Source organism: Saccopteryx bilineata, chromosome 2 (assembly GCF_036850765.1).
Source record: "Saccopteryx bilineata isolate mSacBil1 chromosome 2, mSacBil1_pri_phased_curated, whole genome shotgun sequence".
Lineage (NCBI taxonomy): Eukaryota > Metazoa > Chordata > Mammalia > Chiroptera > Emballonuridae > Saccopteryx > Saccopteryx bilineata.
The window spans coordinates 369,253,362-369,280,745 of NC_089491.1; the positions used below are offsets into that span (position 1 = coordinate 369,253,362).

General features: G+C 44.3%; 1 protein-coding gene across 3 annotated transcripts; it reads right to left on the bottom strand.

The window, feature by feature from the left end:
- Positions 1 to 774: 774 nt before the first annotated feature.
- Positions 775 to 25,464, bottom strand: LOC136326845 (schlafen family member 11-like). Of its 3 annotated transcripts, none has more exons than XM_066263358.1 (8): positions 25,315 to 25,464; positions 19,515 to 19,592; positions 18,849 to 19,157; positions 18,119 to 18,252; positions 7,357 to 8,402; positions 6,593 to 6,721; positions 1,990 to 2,713; positions 775 to 1,786 (listed from the first exon to the last, which is right to left on the bottom strand). In XM_066263358.1, exons 5-8 carry the CDS (start codon positions 8,399 to 8,401, stop codon positions 973 to 975), a joined length of 2,712 nt encoding a protein of 903 aa, XP_066119455.1. In that variant the 5' UTR covers position 8,402; positions 18,119 to 18,252; positions 18,849 to 19,157; positions 19,515 to 19,592; positions 25,315 to 25,464; the 3' UTR covers positions 775 to 972. The 3 variants fall into 3 exon arrangements, with proteins under 3 accessions (XP_066119455.1, XP_066119456.1, XP_066119457.1); XM_066263359.1 differs by having other exon boundaries at positions 18,849 to 19,162; XM_066263360.1 differs by lacking the exon at positions 25,315 to 25,464 and adding an exon at positions 20,645 to 20,748 and having other exon boundaries at positions 18,849 to 19,112.
- Positions 25,465 to 27,384: the final 1,920 nt, after the last annotated feature.

A 27,384-nucleotide genomic window follows, 5' to 3' on the forward strand; every position in this document is an offset into this window, starting at 1 on the left:
CCACTCTCCTCGCGCGGGGGAAAATGAGGACCACGGGACGCCCCCGGGGATGGGGTGAAGCGGGGGCTATGGGGAGCCGGGCGTAGGAGCCGAGACAATCCCCTGAGTACTGAATCTTCTCCCTTTGGGAGCCAACTCGCCCGACGCCTCGAACCTCTAAGCTTAGGAGGCGCCGCGAACGCCCCTTATGTCCCCGCGTCTCAGAGACCCCGGGGCGGGGCCCGCGCGCTCGGCCACCGAGCCTAGTGGAGTGGGTCTCCCTGGGTCGGAGAGGACAGACGTCCCCGGTTACCTCCGGTGCCTGGTGTTACATTACTGTTGTTTTAATTAATTAATTAAATTTATTCATTAAGCAGTTAGGACAAAGTGAATAAAGGGAATTAGAAAGGAAAAGTGTTAAGAGCATCTCAGCTCCAGCGCTCTGGGGCGCCGCGGCCCCGCCCGGTGGGAACCCCAGGCCTTCCCCGCATCGTCACCAGCCTCGCGGGCTTGCCGGCGTCCTCCCCAGGAACGGGGCAGCCCGCCCCGAAATGAGGGAAAAGGAGAAATCCTCCACTGCTCTCCCGTTGCTATTGCTCCACTACTTGACCCTCAAGACAGGATTGGACATTAGACCCCGCCTAGCGGTGAGATTGGTTCGAGCGAACCCGGGAAGTGGGAAAGCCTGCGTTTGGGTTTGGAGGAAACAAAACTGCGCGTTGTGGTGTTTCTGCCCCTCCTCACTGCCTCCCTTACCGTAACCCTCTTCCCGCTTATCAATGTGAATGACAAGGTAAAAATGTATCAACTGATAGAACCAATTAGAATTAGGCTTATTAGAATTTCATTTCACAGGATATAGCAACAACTTTAAAGCCAGTTAACTTATGAGGGTCAGTTGTTCAAAATGCTTTCCTGATGCATTCCTTTTCTGAAACTGACAGGACAGAGGGAATGTCTTATCTCTATCAACTCTTCTTGAGTTGAGGCCTGTCAGTTGGCAAGCATCAGAATATACAGCTGTTTCCTCGCCCTGGAAGCCAGACAGAGCAGAAGATTATTTAATACAGATGGCTCGGCAGCCCTTGGATCGATCCCAAACACGATGTTTCTTTCCAGGCCTGAAAATCGACGGACAGTGTCCAACACGATGTGATTGCCCGTAATATCTGATGCATTTTTGATCTGTACTAACAGATCAGATTCCTCACTGAGCTGAGAATGTGTTCTCTTCCTTATTGCTCCTTGAAGCTTAGGTTCATATATGTTTACATCCTCTGCATTGCTGCAAAGCACAGCAATATCCTTGCAGGAATAACCATTCCTCAAGAGAAACTGGCATTTCTCTGTTATATAAACCATTATCTCGTCCATGGTACAGTATTTCTTAATCTTACAGTAGCCTGGAACATCCTGAGACCATTCAGCTTCACGAAGTATCTCCAAACACTCAGAAGGGATGTTACGTGGTGGATTTTCTCTGATCTTCTGCATTATTTCTTGTACGTAGTTGGCTATTGGATCTGCATTGCGGACCACTCTGTTGAGCTCTTCTCTTGGAGACTGGCGTAAGGGATGGGGGAGGCCACTGTATTTCACATGGCTAGTCTGGAAGTAGTCCAGAAAGATCCAGAGCATTCCAGGGCAATCCTTTTCTCTCTGAGTGATGGTTTTTGCCTTCTTGTACCAGTCCCCATCTTCAGTGCGGAAATTCTGAGCTTCATCGATGATGATGTGTTGAATCTCTCCATGGTCAGTGTGACTCATGAAGGTTTTCCGGGTCACTGCACGGCAGATATTTTTCTTTCTGTAAAAATTAAAATGACACACTCAAGCTTTCTCTAAGTATATAAAGGAGGAAAATTACTCTAGGATAATCCTATAAATACAGGACTATTGTTACAGATCATTTGACCATCCTACTCTGAAGGAACAAAGTAAACAGAGTAGAGGGAAGTATGGATTGAATTCAGATTGAACGCTATTCAGTGACAAGATCCAACTACTTACCGGATAAAGTCCCTCAGAGGCTGGTTCTCACAAACATAGAGAATTTCACTTTCCTCACAACCAAACGTATTCTTGATCTTCTCCATGATCTTCATGGCTATGACTGTCTTCCCTGAGCCAGGTAAGCCGTGGATAAACAATTCTCTGGTCTTGCGGAGGTTTTTTGACAAGATCTCATACTGTTGGGCTGTGAGCAGATTTAAAATCTCACAGCCAACCTCATCACTCAGGAAAGACCTGAAGCTGAGCAGGACAATCACCAGGGACTGCAGCAAGGCTTCCATCTGCTGGGTGTCTGCGAGGTAATAGGACTCAGGGTAATCGATCAGAGCAGCTGAGCCTTCCAAGGACTCCACATTGCTCTCCGGACTCAGAAGGAGGACCTTGGTCATGACACACAGCTTTTCGGTGTAGCCCCCCATGTTCACCAGCTTCTGCTTCAAAGTAAAGGCGGTGCGGGTGCAGTACGACTGCCCGTCCACGTCCTGCTCCCTGAGAATGGTATAGAGAATGGGGGGGCTGTTCTGGGTGACCAGCAGAGCATCACAGATGACTTCTTGTTTCTTTTTCAAGTTCAAGTCCACAGCCCAGCTTCTTGAAAGGATCAAAATTCCCCGAGAGAAAGGATGCACCTGCTTATTTATTAATTCCTCTAGACCTTCATGCTCTGAGGACAGCTCCTTCCAGAGGGATGTGGGAGTATACTGCAAATCTTCTGATGCCACTAGATATGGAGAAGGATACAAATTTGGGGTCAATATAATTTATTTTTATAATAATAGTTAATAAAAATAATTATTATACTTAAACTTAATTATAATTTTTTTATTTAGTGAGAGGAGGGGAGGCAGAGAGACAGACTCCTGCCTGTGTCTCAACCAGGATCCACCTGGCAAGCCTACAGGGGGTCAGTCCTCTGTCTATCTGGGGTCATTGTTTCATTGCTCAGCAACAGAGCCATTTCTTAGCACCTGTGGCAGAGGCCACAGAGCCATCCTCAGTGCCCAAGGCCAATTTGCTCAAACCAATTGAGCCATGGCTGTGGGAGGAAAAAAAAGTGAGCAAGGATAGGGGTGGAGAGGCTGACTGTCACTTCTCCTGTGTGCTATGACCAGGAATTAAACCCAGCACTCCATACGTCGGGCCAATGCCCTGCCACTGAGCCAACCGGTCAGGGCCATACACTCAGTTATAATTAATCTTATGATACACTACAGATTTTTTTAATGTTTTTTTAATATTATGTTTTATAATAAAAATATGTCTTGAAACCTGGCATACTTCATCTAAACCTATATGCTTATTATGTCTATGACGTTGGGAAATTCCTTAGTTTCTTTAAGACTGTTCCCTCATTTTATAAACAAACAAAAAAAACATTAAAAAAGCATATTTGCTATGGTGAGGAATAAATAAAATATCATAAAATATGTGGTTTATTGTAGTTGCTTTGACAATGTTAGTTTTTTGGGTTTTTTTGAGTTTTTTTAGAGACAGAGAGAGATGCAGACAGGGACAAACAGATAGGAAGGGAGAGAGATGAGAAGCATCATTTCAGAGCATGTTTTGGCATATTAGTTGTTCATTGATTGCTTTCTCACATATGCCTTGACCTGGGGCCTCCAGCTAAGCCAGTGACCTTGGGGGTCAAGCCAGCAGCCTTTGTCCTCAAGCCAGCAACCATAGGGTCATGTCTATGATCCTGTGCTCAAGCTGGTGTGGCCATGCTCAAGCCAGTGACCTCAGGGTTTTGAACCTGGGTCCTCAGTGTCCGAGTCCAACACTCTATCCACTGCGCCTCTGCCTGGTCACGCGAAAGTATCTAGTCTTAATGGAAATAAGTGATAATAATAAGTTCAGAGAGAGAATTCTAAAAATAAAATTGTTTATGAGTTGTTTTTCTAAATTTATTGATTTTAGAGGGAGGAGAGAGAAAGAGAAGGAGAAGAGGATTGGGAAGCATCAACTCAAAGTAGTTGCTCCTCATATGTGCCTTAACTTGGCAAACCCATGGTTTCAAACTGGTGACCTCCGCATTCCAGGTCAAAGCTTTATGCACTATACCATGACAGGTCAGGCAGTTCTGAGTGTTACATATGAAATAAATTAAATGTTTTCATATGCACTTACAAATAGAGAAAATTAAAACTAAAAAATGTATATCATATGAAATATGGTTCCATATTTGTAATCACATCAGTATCCATATGTATCTTTATATATTTATAAAGAAAATTTTGGCATGACTTTGAGAAACTATTAGAAATGCTTACTTTTACAAGTTTATATTTACTGAATGTTTAATTTTAAATTAAAATTTAATGTTAAAACAAAAAATTTTTTAGATGTTTGGTACAATTCCTGAAAAATTGATTTTTATGTAAGAATTATTGTTGCTCTTCTGAACATATAGTATAGTATTTTGTTTTACTTATAATTTATTCTGTGGTAATAAGATCTACTGAAATGGAGTTCATTAGGTTTCGAAAATAATTATCAATGCTTATGCTTAATCTTGTATCTAATATTGTTTATTGTGGACAATTTTTAAAATACAAATTTGATATGGAAAGACCTTAGTTAGGTAAGTATAAAATAAAATATTGAGGCCCTGGCCGGTTGGCTCAGTGGTAGAGCGTAGGCCTGGTGTGCAGGAGTCCCGGGTTCGATTCCTGGCCAGGGCACACAGGAGAAGCACCCTTCTCCTTCTACACCCCTGCTCCTCTACTTCCTCTCTGTCTCTCTCTTCCCCTCCCGCAGCTGAGGCTCCACTGGAGCAAAGATGGCCCGGGCGCTGAGGATGGCTCTGTGGCCTCTGCCTCAGGCACTAGAATGGCTCTCGATGCAACAGAGCGACGCCCCAGATGGGAAGAGCATCGCCCCCTGGTTGGTGTGCCGGGTGGATCCTGGTCAGGCGCATGCGGGAGTCTGTCTGACTGCCTCCCCATTTCCAGTTTCGGAAAAATGCAAAAAAATAAAAAAATAATAATAAAAAATATATATATATTGAGCAGTCATTCTCTATTAATGGTCCTTGATAGATATTTGCACATTTATAGGACATTTATGTGTCACATTCTAGTACCAGAGAAGCCACTGATGTTGCATCGACTTGAGCAAGTGGTTCCCTCTCTAGAAGTCTAGCAAGAGGACAGCAGTTGACTCCTAGAAAAAACCTAACAAGTTGGAAGGGATGAGAGCAGAAAGCAGGCACTGTGCTTGGTACTTATTCATTATGTTGTGCTGTTAAATAACACTTTTTCTCCTAAACCTGAAATGTGTTCATAATTGATCTTCATTTTGTTTGTTTTGCATTATATCTTGATATAAATATTTATTCTTATTTTATAACAGCCACTCCTCTGAAAATATGACACAGGTGGGCAACTTTTTAACTCTTAGTACAGTTTATGCCTCTAGTTCAACTAGATAAAAGGTTCTTTTGGTTGTTTGTTTTAGCATGAGACAGACAGACAGGGACACACAGAAAGGGAGAGAGATGAGAAACATCAACTCATACTTGCGGCACTTTACTTGTTCATTGATTGCTTTCTCATATATCCCTTGAAGTGGGGGAGCCCTCCAGCCAAGCCAGTGACCCCTTCCTCAAGCCATTGACTTTAGGCTCAAGTAGTGAACACATGGTTATGTCTATGATCCATGCTCAACCCAGAGACCCTGTGCTCAAGCCAGATGAGCCTGGCTCAAGCTGGCAACCTCAGGATTTCGAAACTGGGTCTTCAGTATTCCCGGCCAAGGCTCTATCTACTTTCCCACTGCCTGGTCAGATGATAAAAGGTTTCTAACCTAGATGAACACCAAAATCATGTGAGTAAGCTTGATAAATATGCACATTATGAAATACTATCCCCAGATATTCTAATTTAGTAAATCTGGAGTGGGGAACCAGGTATCTATAGTTTTTATAATAGCCAAAAATACTCATGATCAGTGTAATTTGAGAACTTCAAGACCAAATAGCCTTTAAAGAAAATAATAGCCCTGGATTCTTTTCTTTTTCTTTTTTTTTTCTTTTCTTTTGTGACACAGAGAGAGACAGAGAGAAGGACAGACAGACAGGAAGAGAGAGAGAGATGAGAAGCATCAATTCTTCATTTTAGCACCTTAGTTGTTCATTGATTGCTTTCTCATAAGTGCCTTGACTGGGGGGCTACAGAATAGCAAGTGACCCCTTGCTCAAGGCAGCGACCTTGGGCTTCAAGCCAGCAACTATGGAGTCATGTCTAAGATCCCATGCTCAAGGCAGTGACCACATGCTCAAGCTGGTAAGTCTGTGCTCAAGCAGGCGATCTTGGGGTTTCGAACCTGGATCCTCTGCATCCTAGTCTGACACTCTATTCACTGCTCACCACCTGGTTAGGCTTGTCCTGGATTCTTATGTTGTACTGCCTCAGCCAGTGAGGTCAGTGAAGGTTTATTTCAAAAGTACTTATCAGCAATGCACTGGTAGCATTATTACCCTGTACATATAGGCTTGCAAATGATACTTTCAAGATTTTCAAAAAACAAGCATAACTATTTATCTCCCCTTATCCTAGCATACAAACTGACTACTGTCAAGTAGGCAAAACATAGTTGCTACCTGGAAATAAATGTTGCTGGAGATATTCCTTATGTTCCAGGCCTTTCTTGCAGTACACAGGTCTGCTAAGAGGAGGCCTGCCAGACAGACTCAGCTGAGATTCAAAGTCTTCGCACAAGCCTTGAAGATCTTAAGAAAGAAAGAAAACTCATGTCATCACATTCATTTAGTAAACATATGTTCATGTAGCTTATTTCTGTGGTATACATTTCCCGCCATGGACATATTCCAGCTACCAATGAGACATCACTAAGTGCAGAGCTGGTAACAGAGCATTTGATAGTATTTGCACCATACAGACACAACAGATGTAAATAACCTCCCAGCAAACATACTATGAAAATGCAGTAAATAGGAAGTGCTGAGTTTCTGTTTATTATACTTGTTTTTAATATAATTTAATTATAAGTTTATATAACTTAATTTTTTTAAATGACCAGATTTAACAACTGGCTCACAGAACTCCTGAAATTTTAACAAATTACTCTGAATCCAGTAAGACAACTACAAGGCAATCCTTCCCCCCAAATTTTCTTTTCATCCTCTGATGTGAAAAAGTTTCCTATCATAAGACACTAATTTGAGCTTCTCATTTCCCGACAAAGGTTTATCAAGTATGGAAAACAGGATACTTGGAAATTCCAAAAAACACAGAGTTTAGTGGGTGTGAGGAGTTCAAGTCACAGAAAGCAAAGGAGAACCTGTTCAATAAGAAGGTGCTAGGGGCAGAAAGGGACAGGGACGGAGGTACTTTCCCCTCTTACCTGGATCTCTGTCCATCATCATGTCCACCCACTCCTCAGCTGTCAGCCTGCAGACATTCTCGCCTTTCACCATCCATGATTTGGGAGCTTCTGAGAATACCGCACAACAGAACGGCTCCACTCTGATCGCACAAACGTAGCCATATAACTGTCCCTTGTCTAACACTTCCAAGAATTTGACTGTGAAGTTTATGGGGCGTTGGATTTGGCAAAAATGGACACAGGGTAATTTGTTGATTCCGTCTTCTATTTTCTGTTCCAAAGAGTTACAGTCAACAATTTCCTTAGCACATCCCACAACTTTCTTACTCTGATCTTCCACTCCAATGAAGAGATAGCCACCTCCACTGTTTGCAAATGCAGGGATGTACTCTGGAATTAGGCCTTTTACATACTCTTGGATGTGTTTTGTAGAGAACTGTTTAAATTCTACTGAGTGAGACTCAGGAAAAGGCAGGATTTCACCTTTTTCAAGCTGGTCTCTTTCAAAAACTGTGGTAGCAGCATTCGAGTTTTGCTCTGTAACCCTGAAAATTCTGTTAGGTATTTCTCTAAAACGTCTTGCCTTTTTTTCCTTGTCTTTCAGGAAATCAAATGCATCTCTTGAGCCCATGATACGCTTAGAGGTGCCAGATCTGCGGTATAATGAAGAACTCAGGCTGCAAATGCGGGGCTTGGTGGAACTGACTTCAGGGGCAGTGCTCCAAGATTTAACAAAAATGTAAAAACACCGTCCTTGTTGCTTAGTCTCAAAGAAAGCCTGCAAGTCTGAAGAGTCAATAAGTTTTCTCAAAGCCTCTTCTAAATCCAGTCCCATCTCCACAGGATGCTCAGCGTCGTTTGCCATTTCCACCGGAACCACTCCTCCTCCTGAGTTTAATAAGGCACATGCAGCCTGGACGACTTTGTCCCTCTCTTGCTCTCCCTGAACTTTCTGCAGGTTTTTTCTGTTTCCTTCCCCAAGAGTTACTTTTCCTACACTGATGACCAAGTCTGAGTAGGATGATTCCACCACCAAAGATGAATTATGATTCTCCCCATTCATTCTGCAACAGAAACCAATAAAACATGTATCTCATGTTGATGAAGAAGTAAATTACACAGTACAGAAAAAGGCACTCATTGATTTATCTGTAAACATTTATTGAGTTCCTGCTAAGTGCTGGAGATTAAGTATCAGATCAAGAATGAGCAAAGGCCTGCCTTTCAGAGCATACTGTCTGAGAGGAAGCACAGTTGAATTGTGGTCAGAAGGGTTAGCAGTAATCCATGTGAGAGATGATGGAGCCCAGCACAGGCAGTGGGATGAAGACAATTTGCGCTCATATGAGAGATTTTTAGGAAAAATGAACATGATCTGTATTGACCAAGTTTAAATAAAAAAAAAAAGTAAATTTTAGTAACTAGGTTTGTGGCATAGGCAACTGGGTGGTTAGTGGTACCACTTATCAACATAATAAGAAGTTTTTGTTGTTGTTATTTTAGATTTGATAGAGAGAGAAAGAGGGAGAGAGAGAGAAGGGGGGAGGAGCACGAAGCATCAGTTCCCAGATGTGCCTTGACTGGGCAAGCCAGGGGTTTCAAATTAGTGACCTCAGCGTTCTACACTGACGCTTTATCCTCTGCGCCGCTGCAGGTCAGGCAGATTTGTTTGTTTTTTTTAAATTGACATCTTCTATTAAATTTGGGTGGTGGACATATTTGTGTTCATTATTTTGTTCCTGTATTTTTTATAAGTTTGAAATTATTCATCACAGGAAAACAAAAGCCTTACCTCAAAATAAATTTAAAAGGAGAGTAACGGATATAAATTCAGATCATTAGTAAGAAAGTGGTTGAACTTTTGGAATATATGCATTGTTAGAACAGGGTAGGAAATGAAGATGGTCAGGGCAGGGAGTGGTTCTGATAACCAGGAAAAAGGATCAATGGACTGCATGTCTTTGTGATTTCAAAGAACTTGCATTTGGGAGTGGTTGAGCAAATCAATAAAACTCGACAGTTCCACTGTGAAGAGGCTCTTAAAATGCTTAGGAATGTGTCACCACCTGCACAGTCGTGTCTCTCCTTTGCTTGATTATAGACTGAAGAATGAGATAAAAATATCTCACTCTTTGATTTAGATATAAAAATATCTCACTCTTTGATTTAGATATAAAAATGTCTCATTCTTTGATTTATTAATACAGGAAACATTCAGTGAGTATTCACGGTGGCACGCTAAGTGCTGTGACAGACACAAAGGATCTGCCTGTTGGAGACTTATGGTTTAAATCTCATCAACTTATCATGACATGGTTTAAACAGAATGTGCAGAAAATCCATAGCACTGAATGCCCATATTGGTAAGAGAGAAAAATAAAAATACAAATTTCCTTCAAATAAAGAACTTAAGAAAAAAACTAATTCACAAAGGAACACAATAGCAAGAATAATAAATGTAAGGGCAGAAGGAAACTGGATAATTAAAAAGCAATTATTTGACTAATTAACAAGATTAAGAGTTATTTGTCTATTTTCCTTGCTTAGCTTTTGCTTTTTAGACAAGACACTGGCATCCTTATTATTTAAAGAAAAAACAAATAAAAAGAGCTCTGAACAAATAAAAGGGTGGTTGGTGCAGGTGTGACAAGGAAACTGGATTCTGAGCAGTAAATCATTTGGAAGGCCAAGCTATTCACAATCTTACTTATTAGTATGATATCCTTGAGATAAAATTTACATTTTTAACTATCTTGTTCTATATTTTATGACATTTAAAGTCTCGTCAGAATTTATACAGAGTCATTTGAGACATCTGAATTTTAGTTTTAATGTTTATTCATATGGACATTTGCCCTCAAGTATTGCATGCTAATTCATTTTCTTGGAAAAATGTTTCCACATATATCTAATGAGCCTGGATTATTTGTTTGTCACAGAAACCTTGAGAGCACCTAGTCACTTTTTCCTTTAAGATATAAAAGATAGCCCTGGCCGGTTGGCTCAGCGGTAGAGCGTCGGCCTAGCGTGTGGAGGACCCGGGTTCGATTCCCCGCCAGGGCACACGGGAGAAGCGCCCATTTGCTTCTCCACCCCTCCGCCGCGCTTTCCTCTCTGTCTCTCCCTTCCCCTCCTGCAGCCAAGGCTCCATTGGAGCAAAGATGGCCCGGGCGCTGGGGATGGCTCTGTGGCCTCTGCCTCAGGCGCTAGAGTGGCTCTGGTCGCAACATGGCGACGCCCAGGATGGGCAGAGCATCGCCCCCTGGTGGGCAGAGCATCGCCCCTGGTGGGCAGAGCATCGCCCCTGGTGGGCGTGCCGGGTGGATCCCAGTCGGGCGCATGCGGGAGTCTGTCTGACTGTCTCTCCCTGTTTCCAGCTTCAGAAAAATGAAAAAAAAAAAAAAAAGATATAAAAGATAATAAGTAAGAAACTGGTCAGTTTCTTCCCTTAAAATAATGAGTAAGAGAGATTTTGTTCCGCCAAAATGTACATTAAGAAATTTAGCCCTGGCCGGTTGGCTCAGCGGTAGAGCATCAGCCTAGCGTGCGGAGGACCCGGGTTCGATTCCCGGCCAGGGCACACAGGAGAAGCACCCATTTGCTTCTCCACCCCTCCGCAGCCAAGGCTCCATTGGAGCAAACATGGCCCGGGCGCTGGGGATGGCTCTGTGGCCTCTGCCTCAGGTGCTAGAGTGGCTCTGGTCGCAACATGGTGACGCCCAGGATGGGCAGAGCATCGCCCCTGGTGGGCAGAGCATCGCCCCTGGTGGGCATGCGGGAGTCTGTCTGACTGTCTCTGCCTGTTTCCAGCTTCAGAAAAAAATGAAAAAAAAAAAAGAAATTTAAAAACATAAAGTATTTTTAAAATATAGGCAGAGAAGCAAATTCATTTAATAATTCTTTTTTTACAGGGACAGAGAGAGAGTCAGAGAGAGGGATAGATAGGGACAGACAGACAGGAACGAAGAGAGATGAAAAGCATCAATTATCAGTTTTTTGTTGCGACACCTTAGTTCTTCATTGATTGCTTTCGCATACAGCTAGTGCTCGACTTACAACCACCATTGGTTCCGACAGACCGGTCATAACACAATTTGGTCATAAGTTGAGTAGCCTATACGTACAGTACTGTGAAATGATGTTATAAAAATCTTTAAGTCATATTTTACCATAATTTTCTTTCATTATTGTTATATATCATAATTTTCTTTGATCAGTTTATGCCATTTGTATCACCTCTACACCATTTTGTTTCTTATTTTTACATTCATCAGGTTTAAGTAAAACACTGCATTACTAGTACAACTGGTTTAATATTTGCAAAGCATACAAAATTACAAAATACAGGTGTAAAAAATACCATAGGAAACATTTTCCCAATTGCAAAACATATCAAAATATATACACGTACGAAACATTTTATTGGCCGCTGGTGCTTGGCTGCGGATTGTTGATGTCGTTGTCATCTGAGGCAGCAGTTGGGGTTACCGGAGTTGATTTTTTCATAAACATGGTAAGCTTTGTCTGAATTGTATGTTTCTTTTTTCTTCATAAATTTCATGATACGGATGAAACACATCATGTGCCATCTGTTCAATCCTTGCAAATTGTTTGATGTTTGGGTCCATTGCTTTGAAATGTATAAGAAGTTTATTCAGTAAAGATAAACCTGATAATCCCTTAGTGGTGAACTTTCTTTCTGGCTTCTCCTCTTCTTTCTCTGCTGGCATCTGTTTCCAAAAAAATCCAGTTTCATCAACATTGAAAATCTGTTCTGCTAGATATCCCTCATCTGTAATAATTCATCTAGACCAGGGGTCCCCAAACTGCAGCCCCTGAGGCCATTTATCTGGCCCCCGTTGCACTTCCAGAAGGGGCACCTTTCATTGGTGGTCAGTGAGAGGAGCACAGTATGTGGCGTCCCTCACGTACAGTACTACTTCTGGTGATGCAGGATGCACACATCACGGCTCCAGAAGCGCGTCATATCACTTGTTACAGCTAGGAAGTGACAAATATGGAACCGGACATTGACCATCTCATTAGCCAAAAGCAGGCCCATAGTTCCCACTGAACTACTGGTCAATTTGTTGATTTAAATTTACTTGTTCTTTATTTTAAATATTGTATTTGTTCCCGTTTTGTTTTTTTTTTTACTTTAAAATAAGATATGTGCAGTGTGTGCATAGGGATTTGTTCATAGGTTTTTTTTACAGTCCGGCCCTCCAACGGTCTGAGGGACAGTGAACTGGCCCCTGTGTAAAAAGTTTGAGGACCCCTGATCCAGACTATCAACAAACTTACGTGCTCCTTCCTCATCCGCACTCGCTGCTTCTCCAGTCACTCGAACACTATGCACTTGGAATCTTTTCTTGAATCTCTGTAGCAGCCAGTGATTCCTACAAATTTTTTACTATAATCTTCTCCAGCACGCTCCTTCAGAGTCTGAAATAGACTTCTTGCCTTCATCTGCACAGTAAAAAGACTTAATGGTGTCCATTTTTGAATTTGATCTTCCATCAAAATATATAGCAATTTCTCCATTTCGTGGATGGGCCCGCTTCCTTGCTTTGTTATAACTGTTGATCGCATGGGTGCAGAACCTTTCACAGCTTCATGAATTCTTTCTTTATCTTTCAAAATCATCGACACACTCGAATGTGATAACTTCGTATCACGTGCAATCACATTTACTTTCTTTCCTCCTTCGTACTGCTTAATTACCTTAATTTTCGTGTCAAGATCGATGGCCTTTCTTTCCTTCTTGGCAGGCTGAGGCGTAGACAAAGACAATTTCCTCTTGGTAGACATCATGGGAGGGGTTTGATGAAAAATATCCAAGACATAAAGCACAAATTGCTGTACCGAGTCTGGGATAACAGTTGAAATGGTGCACGCGAAGATGGTAGTGCTGCTGGAAGCTGGTCCGCACTGTTGTACGCTCAGCTGGGCAACGCTTGCACTGCCAGACGCAGAGCAGTTGTGGCTAGCGATTGTGGTTGTAAAGTGAAATGGTTGTAAGTTGCATAGGTCGTAAGTTGATCAATACCTGTATGTGCCTTGACCGTGGGCCTTCAGCAGACCCAGTAACTCCTTGTTCGAGCCAGCGACCTTGGATCCAAGCTGGTGAGCTTTTTTTTTTTTGCTCAAGCCAGATGAGCCCGTGCTCAAGGTGGCAACCTTGTGGTCTCAAACCTGGGTCCTCTGCATCCCAATCCGACACTCTACCCACTGAGCAACCACCTCATTAGGCTCATTTAATAAATTAACAACTCAAATAAATCAATAACAAAATAAAACATATAGACAGTTACCAAGGAAAAGTTTAAATTGTACATGGCTCCACTAGATTTACTGGAGAAAACTTAAATGCAGTGCTAAGTGAAGGAAGCCAATCTGAAAAGATTACATATTGTATGATTCCAACTAAATGACAACTGGATAAAATAAACCTATAGAGGTAGTAAAAAGATCAGTGGTGGCCCTGGCCAGATAGCTCAGTGGATAGTGTCGTCCCAGTACACAGAGTCCAGATTAGATCCCTGGTCAAGGCACAAAAGAGAAGCAATCAATGGGTGCACAACTAAGTGGAACAAGTTGATGCTGCTTTCTCTCTCACTTCCCCTACCTCTTTCCCTCCCACACCTCTCTCAAATCAATGGAAAAACTAAAAAAAAAAGCCTGACCAGGTGGTGGCACAGTGGATAGAGCATCGGACTGGGATGTGGAGGACCCAGGTTCGAGACCCTGCGATCGCCAGCTTGAGCGTGGGCTCATCTGGTTTGAGCAGAACTCACCACTTGGACCCAAGGTTGCTGGCTCGAGCAGGGGGTTGCTTGGTCTGCTGAAGGCCCACGGTCAAGGCACACATGAGAAATCAATCAATGAACAACTAAGGTGTTGCATAAAAAAACTGATGATTGTTGCTTCCCATCTCTCTCTGTTCTTGTCTGTCTTGTCCTTATCTGACTCTCTCTGTGTCTCTGTAAAAATGAGAAAAAAAGATCAATGGTTGCAAAGGTTTAGGGAGGGAGGGATGTAGGTAGAGCAAGAGGATTTTTAGGGCAGTGAAAATACTCTACATAATAGTATAATCATGTACCTGTCATCATATATTTGTTCAAACCCATAAAATGCATAACACCAAGAATGAACCATAATGTAAACTGTGGACTCTGGATGATTACAATATGTCAATGTAGGTTCATAAGTTGTAACAAATGTACCACTTGGTGGGGGATGTTGATCATGGGAGAGGCTAGGCATGTGTAGGGGCAAGAGCAAATCACTGCACCTTCTTCTCAATTTTGCTGTGAACCTAAAACTGTTGTAAAAAATAGTATATATATTAAAAAAAAAAAGGTAAGCCAAACAGTAAAAAGAGAGAAATAAGATCCAAATGTGGGGAGAGAATAAGGATATATACCCAGCTTGAGTGGCCATAGGCAGAAATCCGTATCAAGATCTGAGATCAAAAGATTTGAGGCCCTGGCCGGTTGGCTCAGCGGTAGAGCGTCGGCCTAGCGTGCGGAGGACCCGGGTTCGATTCCCGGCCAGGGCACACAGGAGAAGCGCCCATTTGCTTCTCCACCCCTCCGCCGCGCTTTCCTCTCTGTCTCTCTCTTCCCCTCCCGCAGCCAAGGCTCCATTGGAGCAGAGATGGCCCGGGCGCTGGGCATGGCTCTGTGGCCTCTGCCTCAGGCGCTAGAGTGGCTCTGGTCGCAATATGGCGACACCCAGGATGGGCAGAGCATCGCCCCCTGGGGGGCAGAGCACCGCCCCTGGTGGGCGTGCCGGGTGGATCCCGGTCGGGCGCATGCGGGAGTCTGTCTGACTGTCTCTCCCTGTTTCCAGCTTCAGAAAAATGAAAAAAAAAAAAAAAAAAAAAAAGATTTGACATAAGAAAACTAGAGAAATCAAGTCTAGATGAAAACTAAGGGGATGGTTGGAAGGAATATGTTTGTGCCTTTCCTCATGCGTTGAAATAGTTTACGTAATTGAACTGGGCAGTGTACCAAAATGTTTACATACATTATCTCACCACCTCCTCACAACAAACATTATTATCTTCATTTTACCAGAGAAGAAAATGAGGCTGGTGAACATGCTCAGAATCACATAAAAATGCTTTGTAGTCAGTAATATCTGATTCCGAAGTCTAGTGTTCCTTATCAAAACCTAGAATCTTAATCGTCATGTGAACTAGTTTCTTTAACTATTAAGGCTCCCAGGAGTGGGGAAGGTCAGACGGCAGGAAAATTTACAGGACTTTTTTTTTTTTTTTTCTTTTTTTTTTTTTTCTTTTTTTTCTTTTTCATTTTTCTGAAGCTGGAAACAGGGAGAGACAGACAGACTCCCGCATGCGCCCGACCGGGATCCACCCGGCACGCCCACCAGGGGGCGACGCTCTGCCCACCAGGGGGCGATGCTCTGCCCATCCTGGGCGTCGCCATGTTGCGACCCTCCTGGGTGTCGCCATGTTGCGACCAGAGCCACTCTAGCGCCTGGGGCAGAGGCCACAGAGCCTTCCCCAGCGCCCGGGCCATCTTTTGCTCCAGTGGAGCCTTGGCTGCGGGAGGGGAAGAGAGAGACAGAGAGGAAGGCGCGGCGGAGGGGTGGAGAAGCAAATGGGCGCTTCTCCTATGTGCCCTGGCCGGGAATCGAACCCGGGTCCTCCGCACGCTAGGCCGACGCTCTACCGCTGAGCCAACCGGCCAGGGCCAGGACTTTTTTTTTAGTGAGAGAAACAAAGAGAGGGACAGAAAGGCACAGACGACAGGAAGGAGAGAGATGAGAAGCATCAATTCTTCATTGTGGCACCTTAGGTGTTCACTGATTGCTTACTCATATGTGCTAACCGGAGGGTGGGGCCTCCGACTGATCCAGTGACCCCTTGCTCAAGCCAGAGACCTTGGACTCAAGCTGGTGACCTTGGGCTTCAAGCCAGCAACCTTTGGGCTCAAGTCAGTGACCCTGGGGTCATGTTTATGATCCCACAGTCAAGCTGGTGACCTTGCACTCACCCTGGTGAACCCATGCTTAAGCCGGATGAGCCTGCACTCAAGCCAGCAACCTTGGGGTTTTGAACCTGGGTCCTCAACATCCCAGACTTATGCTCTCTCCACTGCACCGCTGCCTGGTCAGGTGAAAGTGATATTTTTAAATATTTAAATGAAATTGATCTTTTCCACTGTACTGATCCAAATTATTCCAAAAATAAAAGGACAAACAGACCAATTTTATGGTGTTTACAAAAAGGAGATTCTGGCCTGACATCTCACCAAAGATACAGAGGTGGCCAATGAGTATATGAAAAGATGCTCTACATCATATACCATAAGGATTTGCAAATTAATACAACAATGAGATACCACTATATACCTCTATATATTTTTTCCTTAAGTGAGAAGCAAGAAGGCAGAGATAGACTCCCGCATATGCCCTGACCAGGATCCACATTTCAAGCCCCCTACAGGGCAATGCTCTGCCAATCTGGTGCTGTCACTCTGTTGCTTGGCAACTGAGCTATTTTAGCGCCTGAGGCAGGTCAAGGAGCCATTCTCAAGGGGGGGGGGCTTGCTCCAACTGAGCTAGGGCTACAGGAGGAGAAGAGAGAGAGAGAGGGGACAGGGGGAGGGGTGGAGAAGCAGATTGTTGCCTCTCCTGTGTACCCTGACCAGGCATCAAACCAAGACATCCATATGCCAGTCCAACACTCTACCACTGAGCTAACTGGCCAGGACCTTATATTTTTTAATTTTAAACAGTTCTTGTTTTGATTGTATTTTAGAATAAGAGAGAGAGAGAGAGAGAGAGAGAGAGAGACTGATTTGTTATTCCACTTATTATGCACTCAATACTTGATGCTGGTGTGTGCCCTGACCAGAGATCAAAACTGCAACCTTGGTGTATTGGGATGATGCTTTAACCAACTGAGCTACTGGGCCAGGCCCAAAACATATTTATTAAAATGGCTAAAAATCAAAACACAATATGAAAAATGAGACAGCCACTTTAAAACTATTTATTTTATTTTGTTGTTTTATTTATTGATTTTATTGACTTTAGAGAGGAAGGAGGAGGGAGAGAGAAAAATATTGATTTCTTGTTCCACTTATTTTATGCATTCATTGGTTGATTCCTGTATGTACTCTGCCCAGGGATCCAACCCACAACCTTGTTGTATTGGGACGACCCTCTAACCAACTTGAGATATTTTGGCCAGAGTTGATATAGCCACTTTAAGACAATTTCACACTGACTAACTGGGACAATAAATCAATATTTCTCTTTCTTCTTCCTCTCTCTCTCTCTAAAATCAATAATAAAAAGACAGTTTTGTGGTTTCATACAAAATTAAACATATTGTTATCACATAATTATACTTCTTGATATTTACCCAAATTAGTTGAATACTTATGTTCACACAAAAACCTGCACATGAATTTTTCTAGTAGCTTTACTCATAATTGACACAAATTGGAAGCAACCAAGATGTTGTTTAACAGATGAATAGATAAATGATGCTACAAGGAGAACAAGCATGGTCAGTCTAGTACTGTTTATAACACCAAATTTTGGAAATAGCCTAAATGTTCATCAATAAATATGATTTACTGGGGAAATGAAATATGGTAATACTTATTAAAGTGAATATTATAAATCACTGTAAGAATAAACTAACACACACAGAGTGACAGATAACAGAAACAAAATATACAATTCTATCCTTTCTGTTAAACAGGCAAGGCTTGAGTCTTTCCAGAAAGTCTGTACTTACCTTGGGAATTAGAAGATTCCTCAGACTTGGAGTAGTAAAGAGAAAACTCCCAGAGTCCTGATCTGTTCCGATGTCCGCGGCTTTTGACCAAGGCCAATGGTAACCTTCGCAGAAGGAACAACTGGCTCTGAAATCTGCAGCAGAAAAACAAAGCAAGCCTTGGAGGAAACGCCAGGTTTCAATTTCCCTGAAAAGCAGAACTACTCTTCACTGAAAACTGACATGCTCCTGTCTTTTAGAGTTGGTCCCCCGGAGACTAAATTAGAATGCTTGGGCTTTTTAATGTCTGCCTTATGGTCTCAAGATGAAAAAAAATAAAAAAAACCCTGTTTCCTATCTATCATAAAAACTTGTCTTTTTTGTTGAAATTTCTGCTGGGTCCTGTTACTGATTTGGTGGCTAATGCTGTTGCTATTTTACGTTTCTTCTGCTTACCACTTTGCTCTAGAACTTTCCTCCACGGCCCACACAGATCACAGTTCCCCTGAGCACTTGAGTATAGATTTCAAGAATTATTACAATGTGGCTTTAACAATTATTTTTAACATTGAGGAAAGGTGTTGCACAGCAGACAGAATTTATTTTGACATGTCATAAATCTGTTTTATGCTGGAGGGTCTCACCCTGTCAATGCTGTGGTTGGACCAGACCTACTGGTTATTTTGATTGCAAGCTGCCCTTCAGCAATAATAATCCAGTAACTGAAAAAAAATAAAGGTTTGGTACTTACAGAACCTGGAAATTACACAGCACGCTCGGAGTTCCGCAGCGAAGTTGCGGTGGCGATGAAGTGCAAGAACACGGGCCTGGGATTCTGTTCTTATAGGGGTTGAGGGTGGAGCCTAGGATTTCGCGGGCTCACTTCGCCCGCCCTTCGCCCCCGCGCGCTCACTCTTGGATTTCCAGGGCTCACTTCGCCCGCCCTTCGCCCCCCGCGCGCTCACTCTTGGATTTCGCGGGCTCAGTTCCCCCGCCCTTCGCTCCCGAGCGCTCACTTTTGATTGGTGAATTGACAACGTAGACGCGTCTCTAGGGGGTTCTGCTCTTATAGGGGTTGAGGATGGAGCCTAAGGTTTCAGGTCTCAATTCCCACCCCACCTACTTCCGCTCCCCGTCTCACTCTGGATTGGGGAATTTACAACGTAAGAGCGGCACTGGCCTGGGGTTCTGCTCACACCCGGGGTTGAGGGTGGAGTCTAGGGTTTCACAGGCTCCCTTCCCCACCCCAATCCCACCCCGACCGCCGCGGGCTCACTCTTGATTGGTGAGTTTAAAAGCGAAACTTTAAAGCACGGGACAAAATTTCGAAAACAGCTGCCCAAAATGTCAGTAATAAAAGCAACCAAGATCTCTACAACACAGGAGCCCCGTAAGGGAAGGTGGCCTGGCTCTTTACCTCGTCCTGCCTCTGGCAACGTCTTTTTTCAAGATAGTTGTCTTTGAAGTATTGTAGATGCCTCTTTGAGGTGGATGCCTGACAATCAAAGCTTAATTGATTATTTGTATTACAAAAGGAAAAAGACATTGCAACCAAGTTCCCATCTGTCAGTACACCTTTAAAAAAATGCAAATTCTAGCCCTGGCCAATTGCTTGGTTAGGTTAGTATAGTACACAAAGATTGTGGGTTCTATTCCCGGTCAGGGCACAGACAGGAACAGATCGATGTTTCTCTCTCTTCCTCTCTCTTTAAAAATCATTGAAATACATTTCTTTTAAAATGCAGATTCTATGGCTCAAAGCCAGACATGCAGAATCAAACAATGAATCTGTATTTTTAAATCCCAGTAATTCTGTAGTCAGTCAAGTTTCAGGAACTACTGGACTCCTATTTCCTCTTGCCCATTATCACAGTCTCTAAGCTCACTATTCACAGTGGACTGTCACAGGAATTACTAGCGTTACACTACCGCACAAATCCAATTTGTGCCAAATCGGTTTCAAAGATGGCCAGCATTGTTACTTCAGGACTTTGCCTACATGTGTCAGAATAGGTAATTATCTGATTGCAGAAAAGCATTACAGCCTACAAATTACCTCCAAAGGACACAGCATTTTTAAAAAGTCATACTTGACAAGTGTCCAGTGAGAAAAACCCAGCAGGGACCAGAAGCTATCTTAATAACCACATTCACAGAGGGTTAGTGTTGTGCCAAAGCCTGTGCCAGGCATTTCATGGTACCTTGGTTATCTCTAGAAAGAAACTAAGTGTGGAGGGCTGATGCTGGACATGGCCCTTCCCTGTCCCAAGATGCTAGATAGCTCTCTGGCTAGCAGCCAGAAGGAGGGAGAAAAGCAGCCTGGTCCTGGGAAGTTCCCATGAGTGTACTGAGGAGGAGGTCAGACTTTCTTATACACAAGCCAGAGCATTTCCTGTTGTTCTTAGTATTGACTTCTCCTCCCTCTCCTGGTGTGTAAGAAGAAGGGAGGGCCTGAGCAGGTGGTGGCACAGTGGATAGAGCGTAGGACCGGGATGCAGAGAACCCAGGTTTGAAGCCCCAAGGTCACCAGCTTGTGCATGCACTCACCAGCTTGAGTGCAGGATTGGTGGCTTGAGCCCAAATGTCACTGGCTTGAAGGTCAAGGTTGCTGGCTTGAGCAAGGGGTTACTTGTGCTGCTGCAGGCCCCCCCCCCCCCCGTCAAGGCACATATGAGAAAGCAATCAATGAACAACTAAGGCCGCAACGAAGAATTGATTCTGCTCATCTCTCTCCTTTCCTGTTTGTCCCTATCTATCCACCCCCCATCTGAAAAAGAAAGAAAAAAAATATAAAAGGAAGGCAGGGACCTGTAGGCGCTCTATTTGATAGCAGGAATAATAGCCAATGATCTTACTCTGTTAACATAAGTAATAAATGGTTATGTCTTCTGCAGCCAGTCCTGGTGGTCTTTTCAGAATATCTAAATAGGGGGCTGAAATCCCTGGCCTGGAATTAGTGCATTGCACTAAGCTTTAAAAAATTCATGTAAAAATGTTGATAAAGTAACTTCTCCCAATCACTGAGTCTTTTTTTTTTTTGTATTTTTCTGAAGCTAGAAACGGGGAGAGACAGACAGACTCCCACATGCACCCGACCGGGATCCACCCGGCACGCCCACCAGGGGGCGACGCTCTGCCCATCAGGGGGCAATGCTCTGCCCCTCCGTGCCGTAGCTCTGTTGCGACCAGAGCCACTCTAGCGCCTGGGGCAGAGGCCAAGGAGCCATCCCCAGCGCCCGGGCCATCTTTGCTCCAATGGAGCCTCGGCTGCGGGAGGGGAAGAGAGAGACAGAGAGGAAGGAGAGGGGGAGGGGTGGAGAAGCAGATGGGCGCTTCTCCTGTGTGCCCTCACCGGGAATCGAACCCGGGACTCCTGCACGCCAGGCCGACGCTCTACCACTGAGCAAACCAGCCAGGGCCATCACTGAGTCTTTAACCATATCTATGTCAGGTACTGAGACCTTAGTTTAGTAACTACTGGTTGTAGACACTTCTCTTTGTGCCAAACACATGAAATCTTCACAACCATCTGAGAGATATAATATTATTTCCATTTTACATGAGAAAGATTACTTAAGTTGCCCAAATCACATTTGGGTGTCTGAGCCCATATTCAGACCTTGCCACACCTGGCTTGAAACCTGCACAAGTTCATGAGTGCCCCAAAGCTCAGTCGAATGGAAGCTGCACTCTAAATCGTGGGTGCACGTTCTTTCTATAATACAAGCATGGGCCCCACCTATCTCAACTTCCAGTACAATATTTCCTGCAAGATCTCCAAATGAGTCTCAGGCACCTGTCCTAGAGTTGAGAGGGGCCCAGGATCTGGAATTTTAACAATCACACCAGGGGAGTCTTATCAGGGGAATGGGAAACCTCTGTTTAGGTAGCTTTGAGCAAGCAGAGGCTTGTTCTACAGACCTCCTGAGGTGTGCTCCCAGCAACTGCCACTCTTCAGGAAGGGCACAGCCACCAAAACCAGGGAAGAAGAAATTCTGTCCTAATCGTGATACTTGGTTGCTGAGTTCCCTAAAACATCTGCATTCGACCTCATCCCCATATTCCTTGGGATTTGGTGAAGAGCTTTGGCATCCTATACTTGCCCATCACCTTCTTTCTCTCTGTAGGTGTGAATTAGGGTGGATGGGGCCAAGAAACCAAATGGAATATGAGAGGCTCTTCTGTACTGAGAGTTGCACCATCCTAGGCTACAGTGTGAAGAATGTCTCACATACTGCATGGCAGACTGTAGAGAGAGAAGGGCTGCCAGAAAAATCAACCCAAACGGGACACCAAATGGAATGTACACAATGGTTACAGTTTCACTAAAATACTGTATATCTGTCAATGGACCAACACTGAAAATGAATAAGCAGAAATGACAACTGTGTGATATGGTGGTACTAATGGACATGGGTTTTCTTTTGTCATCTATTTCTTAATCTTTCTGTGATGTCATTATACTAAGACCTAAAAATGAAAGGTATATTTTTAAAGTTTCTTTTACTGTAAAAAAGGCTTTTTGGCCTGACCCGTGGTGGCACAGTGGATAAAGCGTTGTCCTGAAACACTGAGGTCGCCCGTTTGAAAACTGAGCTTGCCTGGTCAGGGCACCTAGGGGAGTTGATGCTTCCTGCTTCTCCTCCCTTCTCTCTCTCTTTCTCTCCTCTCTAAATGAATAAATAAAATCTTAAAAAATAAAAAAATGACACAAGAGAGCCTAAAATATATTTCAAATTATTTACCCTAGAAATGTACATGCTAACATCTTTGGTAAAATAACATATACAAAAGTTTAGAATTCTGTTAAAGATGTCACGATGAATTCAGACCACACAATATACCTTCCCTCCTATTGTGAAATGTACAGAAACTGTAAGGATACACCCAGGAACTAAAAACAACAAAGAGGAGCAGAGAGACAAGGGAAGTGGTGTATCCTTGTGCCAAAAAAAGTGTCCAAGAAAAGAAAGATGAAATTTTAGCCTGTATAACTCCTCTTTCCATCCCAGCACCAAAAAGTATGAAGAAGGAAAAAAAAAACACTGAATCAACAAAATATGTAGAATGCCCATGAATTCATGAATTCACAGAAGCAGCTAAGGAGGGTAATAGAATTGTTAATACTTCTGTTACATCCCAGGAGACAGACCACAGCAAACCCAAAGTGAATTTTATAAGTTTTATTGCAAACCTGCACAGGGACTGCAGGCAGCCCATGCAAGGAAACACTGCAGCCCCGAGCTTCTAAAATGGCTCCTTTTTATAGGGTGGCTATCTAGGCTGAGCAAGCAAGCAGTGTTTACAAGGGCGGGAGGGGTGCGGTTAGCTGACCTCATTCTTGGCTAAGTCTCTAGGGTAGGGGCTTCCTTGATCTGGTACATAGAGTTCAGTGGAAAATATTGCTACATTTCTAACCAGTTGTTTATCTTTTGCCTCCTAGCCATGTACTGGATGTACTCAGTTTTCATGGCTGGTGGCCTGCCATGATGTCCTAAGATGTCAAAACTTCTTAAACAGTAATGGCCAGTGCACATCATCCTTGCTGGTAGGGACACAGGAAGTACCCACCTCTACCTTGAAGGGAAGTCAATTCTCTTTCCCTGACATGACAGATAAAGCTTTGCTACTTGGTAAAATAACTCCTGCCAAGCAGTAGCCCCTTCTGCCAGTCCTTTCCAGAGGCTCTGCTGTGGGACACATGCCTGAGGTCTAGAGAATCTCTCTTTTGGTTCCCACACCCATAACAGCAACAAGAATCACAGCTCAAAATATGAGTCAAACAATGGGGACCCAGGAGGTCTGTCTAGGTTAGGGACGCCAGTGGAGCGCGGGCTCTGGAGGCTAGCCTGGGGTGCTCAGCCCATCCTTTCACTGCTGTGCTGGATGCAGCCTAAAGTGGGCGATTATCTGGACCATAGCGCTACCTGTAGGAGGAACTGACACCTCACTGCCCTCACAGTGAACTTGAGCCTTAAAGTTCCCACCTGGTTTCCTTCGCAAACCTCCACATTCATGAACCACTGGGAATACTATCAGGTTTGAAAAGGGCTTTAGGTTGTGGAGGCGTGTGAACTAGTGTGGGAAACGGAAATACACAAGGGTCTTTATAGATCAATGCAAGAATGGAGGATGGTCTGCAATTCACATAGGGGGACTGAGGTCAGAGAGGCCTGAATGTTACAGTACTTGTGGGCAGGGTTCTCATCTCCCCTCCCGCCAGGAACTGAGTTCAGTGGCTTTCTCTGGCACCTACAACCAGAATATACATCGTGGCGACACGTTTCCCAGTAGGTGTCCACGAGCCCACAGCTCTTGGGAACTCAGGACATTGGCCTAGCAGATAGACCCTGAACCCTAGGACTCAGTAAAAAAAAACAAACAATTAAAATGATGTACAGCGCCTGCTTTAGACGCGCTGGAACTCCGCTCTGGCTCCCGGTGCCCTGCTCCGTGCTTTCTGGCCCACGCAGGAGGGACTTCTGCCCCAGCCCCAGGCAAGTGTACCGCCCTGCGCTCCTTTTCCTCCACAGACCCCACACACAGCCTGTGGTTTCCGTAGAAGTTTTTACTGAATTTCCAGCTAACAAACCAAGATTCCCCGACGGGAGAGGAAAGCTCTGGAAGCGCAGCCTGGTGGGGAACGCGCTCTCTTCCTCCCACTCTCCTCGCGCGGGTAAAAATGAGGACCACGGGAGGCCCCCGGGGATAGGGCGAAGCGGGGGTTATGGGGAGCCGGGCGTAGGAGCCGAGACAACCCCCTGAGTACTGAATCTTCTTCCTTTGGGAGCCAACTCGCCCGACGCCTCGAACCTCTAGGCTTAGGAGTTGCCGCGAACGCCCCTAAGTCCCCGCGTCTCAGACACCCCGGGGCGGGGGCTCGCGCGCTCGGCCACCGAGCCTAGAGTGGAGTGGGTCTCCCTGGGTCGGAGAGGACAGACGTCCCCGGTTACCTCCGGTGCCTGGTGTTATATTTACTGTTTTATTTATTTGTTTATTTTTTAATTTATTTATTAAGCAGTTAGGACAAAGTGAATAAAGGGAATTAGAAAGGAAAAGTGTTAAGAGCGTCTCAGCTCCAGCGCTCTGGGGCGCCGCGGCCCCGGGTGGGAACACCAGGCCTCTGGGGCGCCGCGGCCCCGGGTGGGAACGCCAGGCCTCTGGGGCGCCGCGGCCCCAGGTGGGAACGCCAGGCCTTCCCCGCATTGCTCACCAACCTCGCGTGTTGTGACGTCCGATCCGGGCTTGCCGGCGTCCTCCCCAGGAACGGGGCAGCCCGCCCCGAAATTAGGGAAAAGGAGAATTCCTCCACTGCTCTCCCGTTGCTATTGCTCCACCACTTGTCCCTCAAGACATTAGATCCCGCCTAGCGGTGGGGTCGGCTCCAGTGAACTGCGGAAGCGGGCAGGCCCTGGGCTTAGGTTTGGAGGAAACCACATTGCCTGTCGGGGTGTTTCTGCCCCTCCTCCCTGCCTCCTTTCCCCCCTTGGCCTCTCCCCTCCTTCTGCTTAGCTCCCCCACGCCTTCCCCTCCACTTCCTCTGCCCCTGCCCCTGCGCTGTCCTACTATTCTTACCTCTCCTTCCCCTAGCCATAGGTTTTTCCTGAAACCAGGCCTTCTTCACTGGCCTAACAGAGCCCATGTGGGTGATGATGCGAGCTGGGGGCCCCCTTGGCTGCCTCGTTATAGCTGGAGTAGGAAGATCGAAGGGCTGAAGAAGCTGGTAACCTAGGGCACCAGTGCCCTCCTAGCTCCATTTTCTCCTTTCTACTGGACCTCCCTTAGCCCCTAGGATTGGGAACATTACTCTTCCCTATGTTTCCATCACATCCCCAGACAGATTTCCCCTCAGAGGTCTACACAAAGGTCGAACACAGAAGTCAAAGTGATTAACATTTTATTGTGGAACTTGTAAGAATGAACCCTTATTTCCCATCCTAGATCCCTTAATCCAGGGGTAGTCAACCTTTTTATACCTACCACCCACTTTTGTATCTCTGTTAGTAGTAAAATTTTCTAACTGCCCACGGGTTCCACAGTAATGGTGATTTATAAAGTAGGGAAGTAACTTTACTTTATAAAATTTATAAAGCAGAGTTACAGCAAGTTAAAGCATATAATAATAATTACTTACCAAGTACCTTGTGTCGGATTTTTGCTAAGTTTGGCAGAATAAATCTTTATAAAACAACTTACTTTAGTTAAATCTATCTTTTTATTTATACTTTGGTTGCTCCACTACTGCCAACCATGAAAGCTGGAATGCCCACAAGTGGGCAGTAGGGACCAGGTTGACTACCACTGCCTTAATCTATCCATACCCCAATCTCCCAAAAGCAAACTATCAACATTTTACCATTGAGTATAGTTTGCTGTGTGTTTGTATCTTGAATGCATGTCAAATAACATCAAATTCTTCTTCTTCATTTATTGAGACAGTTATATCATTTTCTTCTTTAATCTTGAATCTGGTGAATTACATTAATTGATTTTTACATGTTAAATCAAACCTTGCATTCTTAGGATAAACAAATTCATCTTACAACAGTATACCCCAGTGGTACAGCACTGAGCTCACACCCAGAGAAGTCTCCGCCTTTACCATGTGCCCATCACTCAGAATCAGCTGGCGTTTTTAGAGCATGAAGCCAAAGCCTGCTGAGGGGCTGTTTTTAGCCTCAGCCAGGAGGCAGCACCCACAAGGCTGGGGTTCCTCCCTACAGGATGCAGTACACGCCAGGGTGGGCCAGTCTGAGAACCTAGGGGATGGCAGTGGGAGTAAACCTTCTTGTAACTACATTTAATAACCCTCTTAAGGAAATATTTCTAAAATATCACAGTACCACACCAATTATGAAGGGAAAATTTGTTTGCTGCTACACTGTAGGTCAAAAAGAACCATATGAAGAGCCTTGGGGATTCCCTGGGGCACTTCATAATACACTCTTGCCCAATTGAATTGGCTGATGGAAAATACATCATTTCTCTAAAAACAGGCCTATCAAGAAGCCCTAGTTAAGGACATCTGAGTATTAAACACAGGACTTCTGATCACCTATCTTTGGCCAGTGTTTGGTAATCAGCTTCAAGGGAGGCAGAAAAATAGCATTTTTAAATTTCAGGTTATGATGTGCTTTCCTAAAGTGTCTGTTAGTATAGAAAAGGGAAAGAATAAATATTGAGACATTAGCAGCCTAAGCCAGAGGTAGAAAAGCATATGGGGGCAGGGTTTTTTTTTATTTGTTTGTTTTTTAATTTTATTTATTCATTTAGAGAGGAGAAAGAGA

Excerpts from the sequence above, each read along its gene's own strand:
- LOC136326845 (XM_066263358.1), bottom strand. The coding sequence starts at position 8,401 with ATGAATGGGGAGAATCATAATTCATCTTTGGTGGTGGAATCATCCTAC. Across the intron at positions 6,722-7,356 it reads GATGATGGACAGAGATCCAG|ATCTTCAAGGCTTGTGCGAA; the intron begins GTAAGAGGGGAA and ends TTCTTTCTTAAG. Across the intron at positions 1,787-1,989 it reads CCTCTGAGGGACTTTATCCG|AAAGAAAAATATCTGCCGTG; the intron begins GTAAGTAGTTGG and ends TAATTTTTACAG.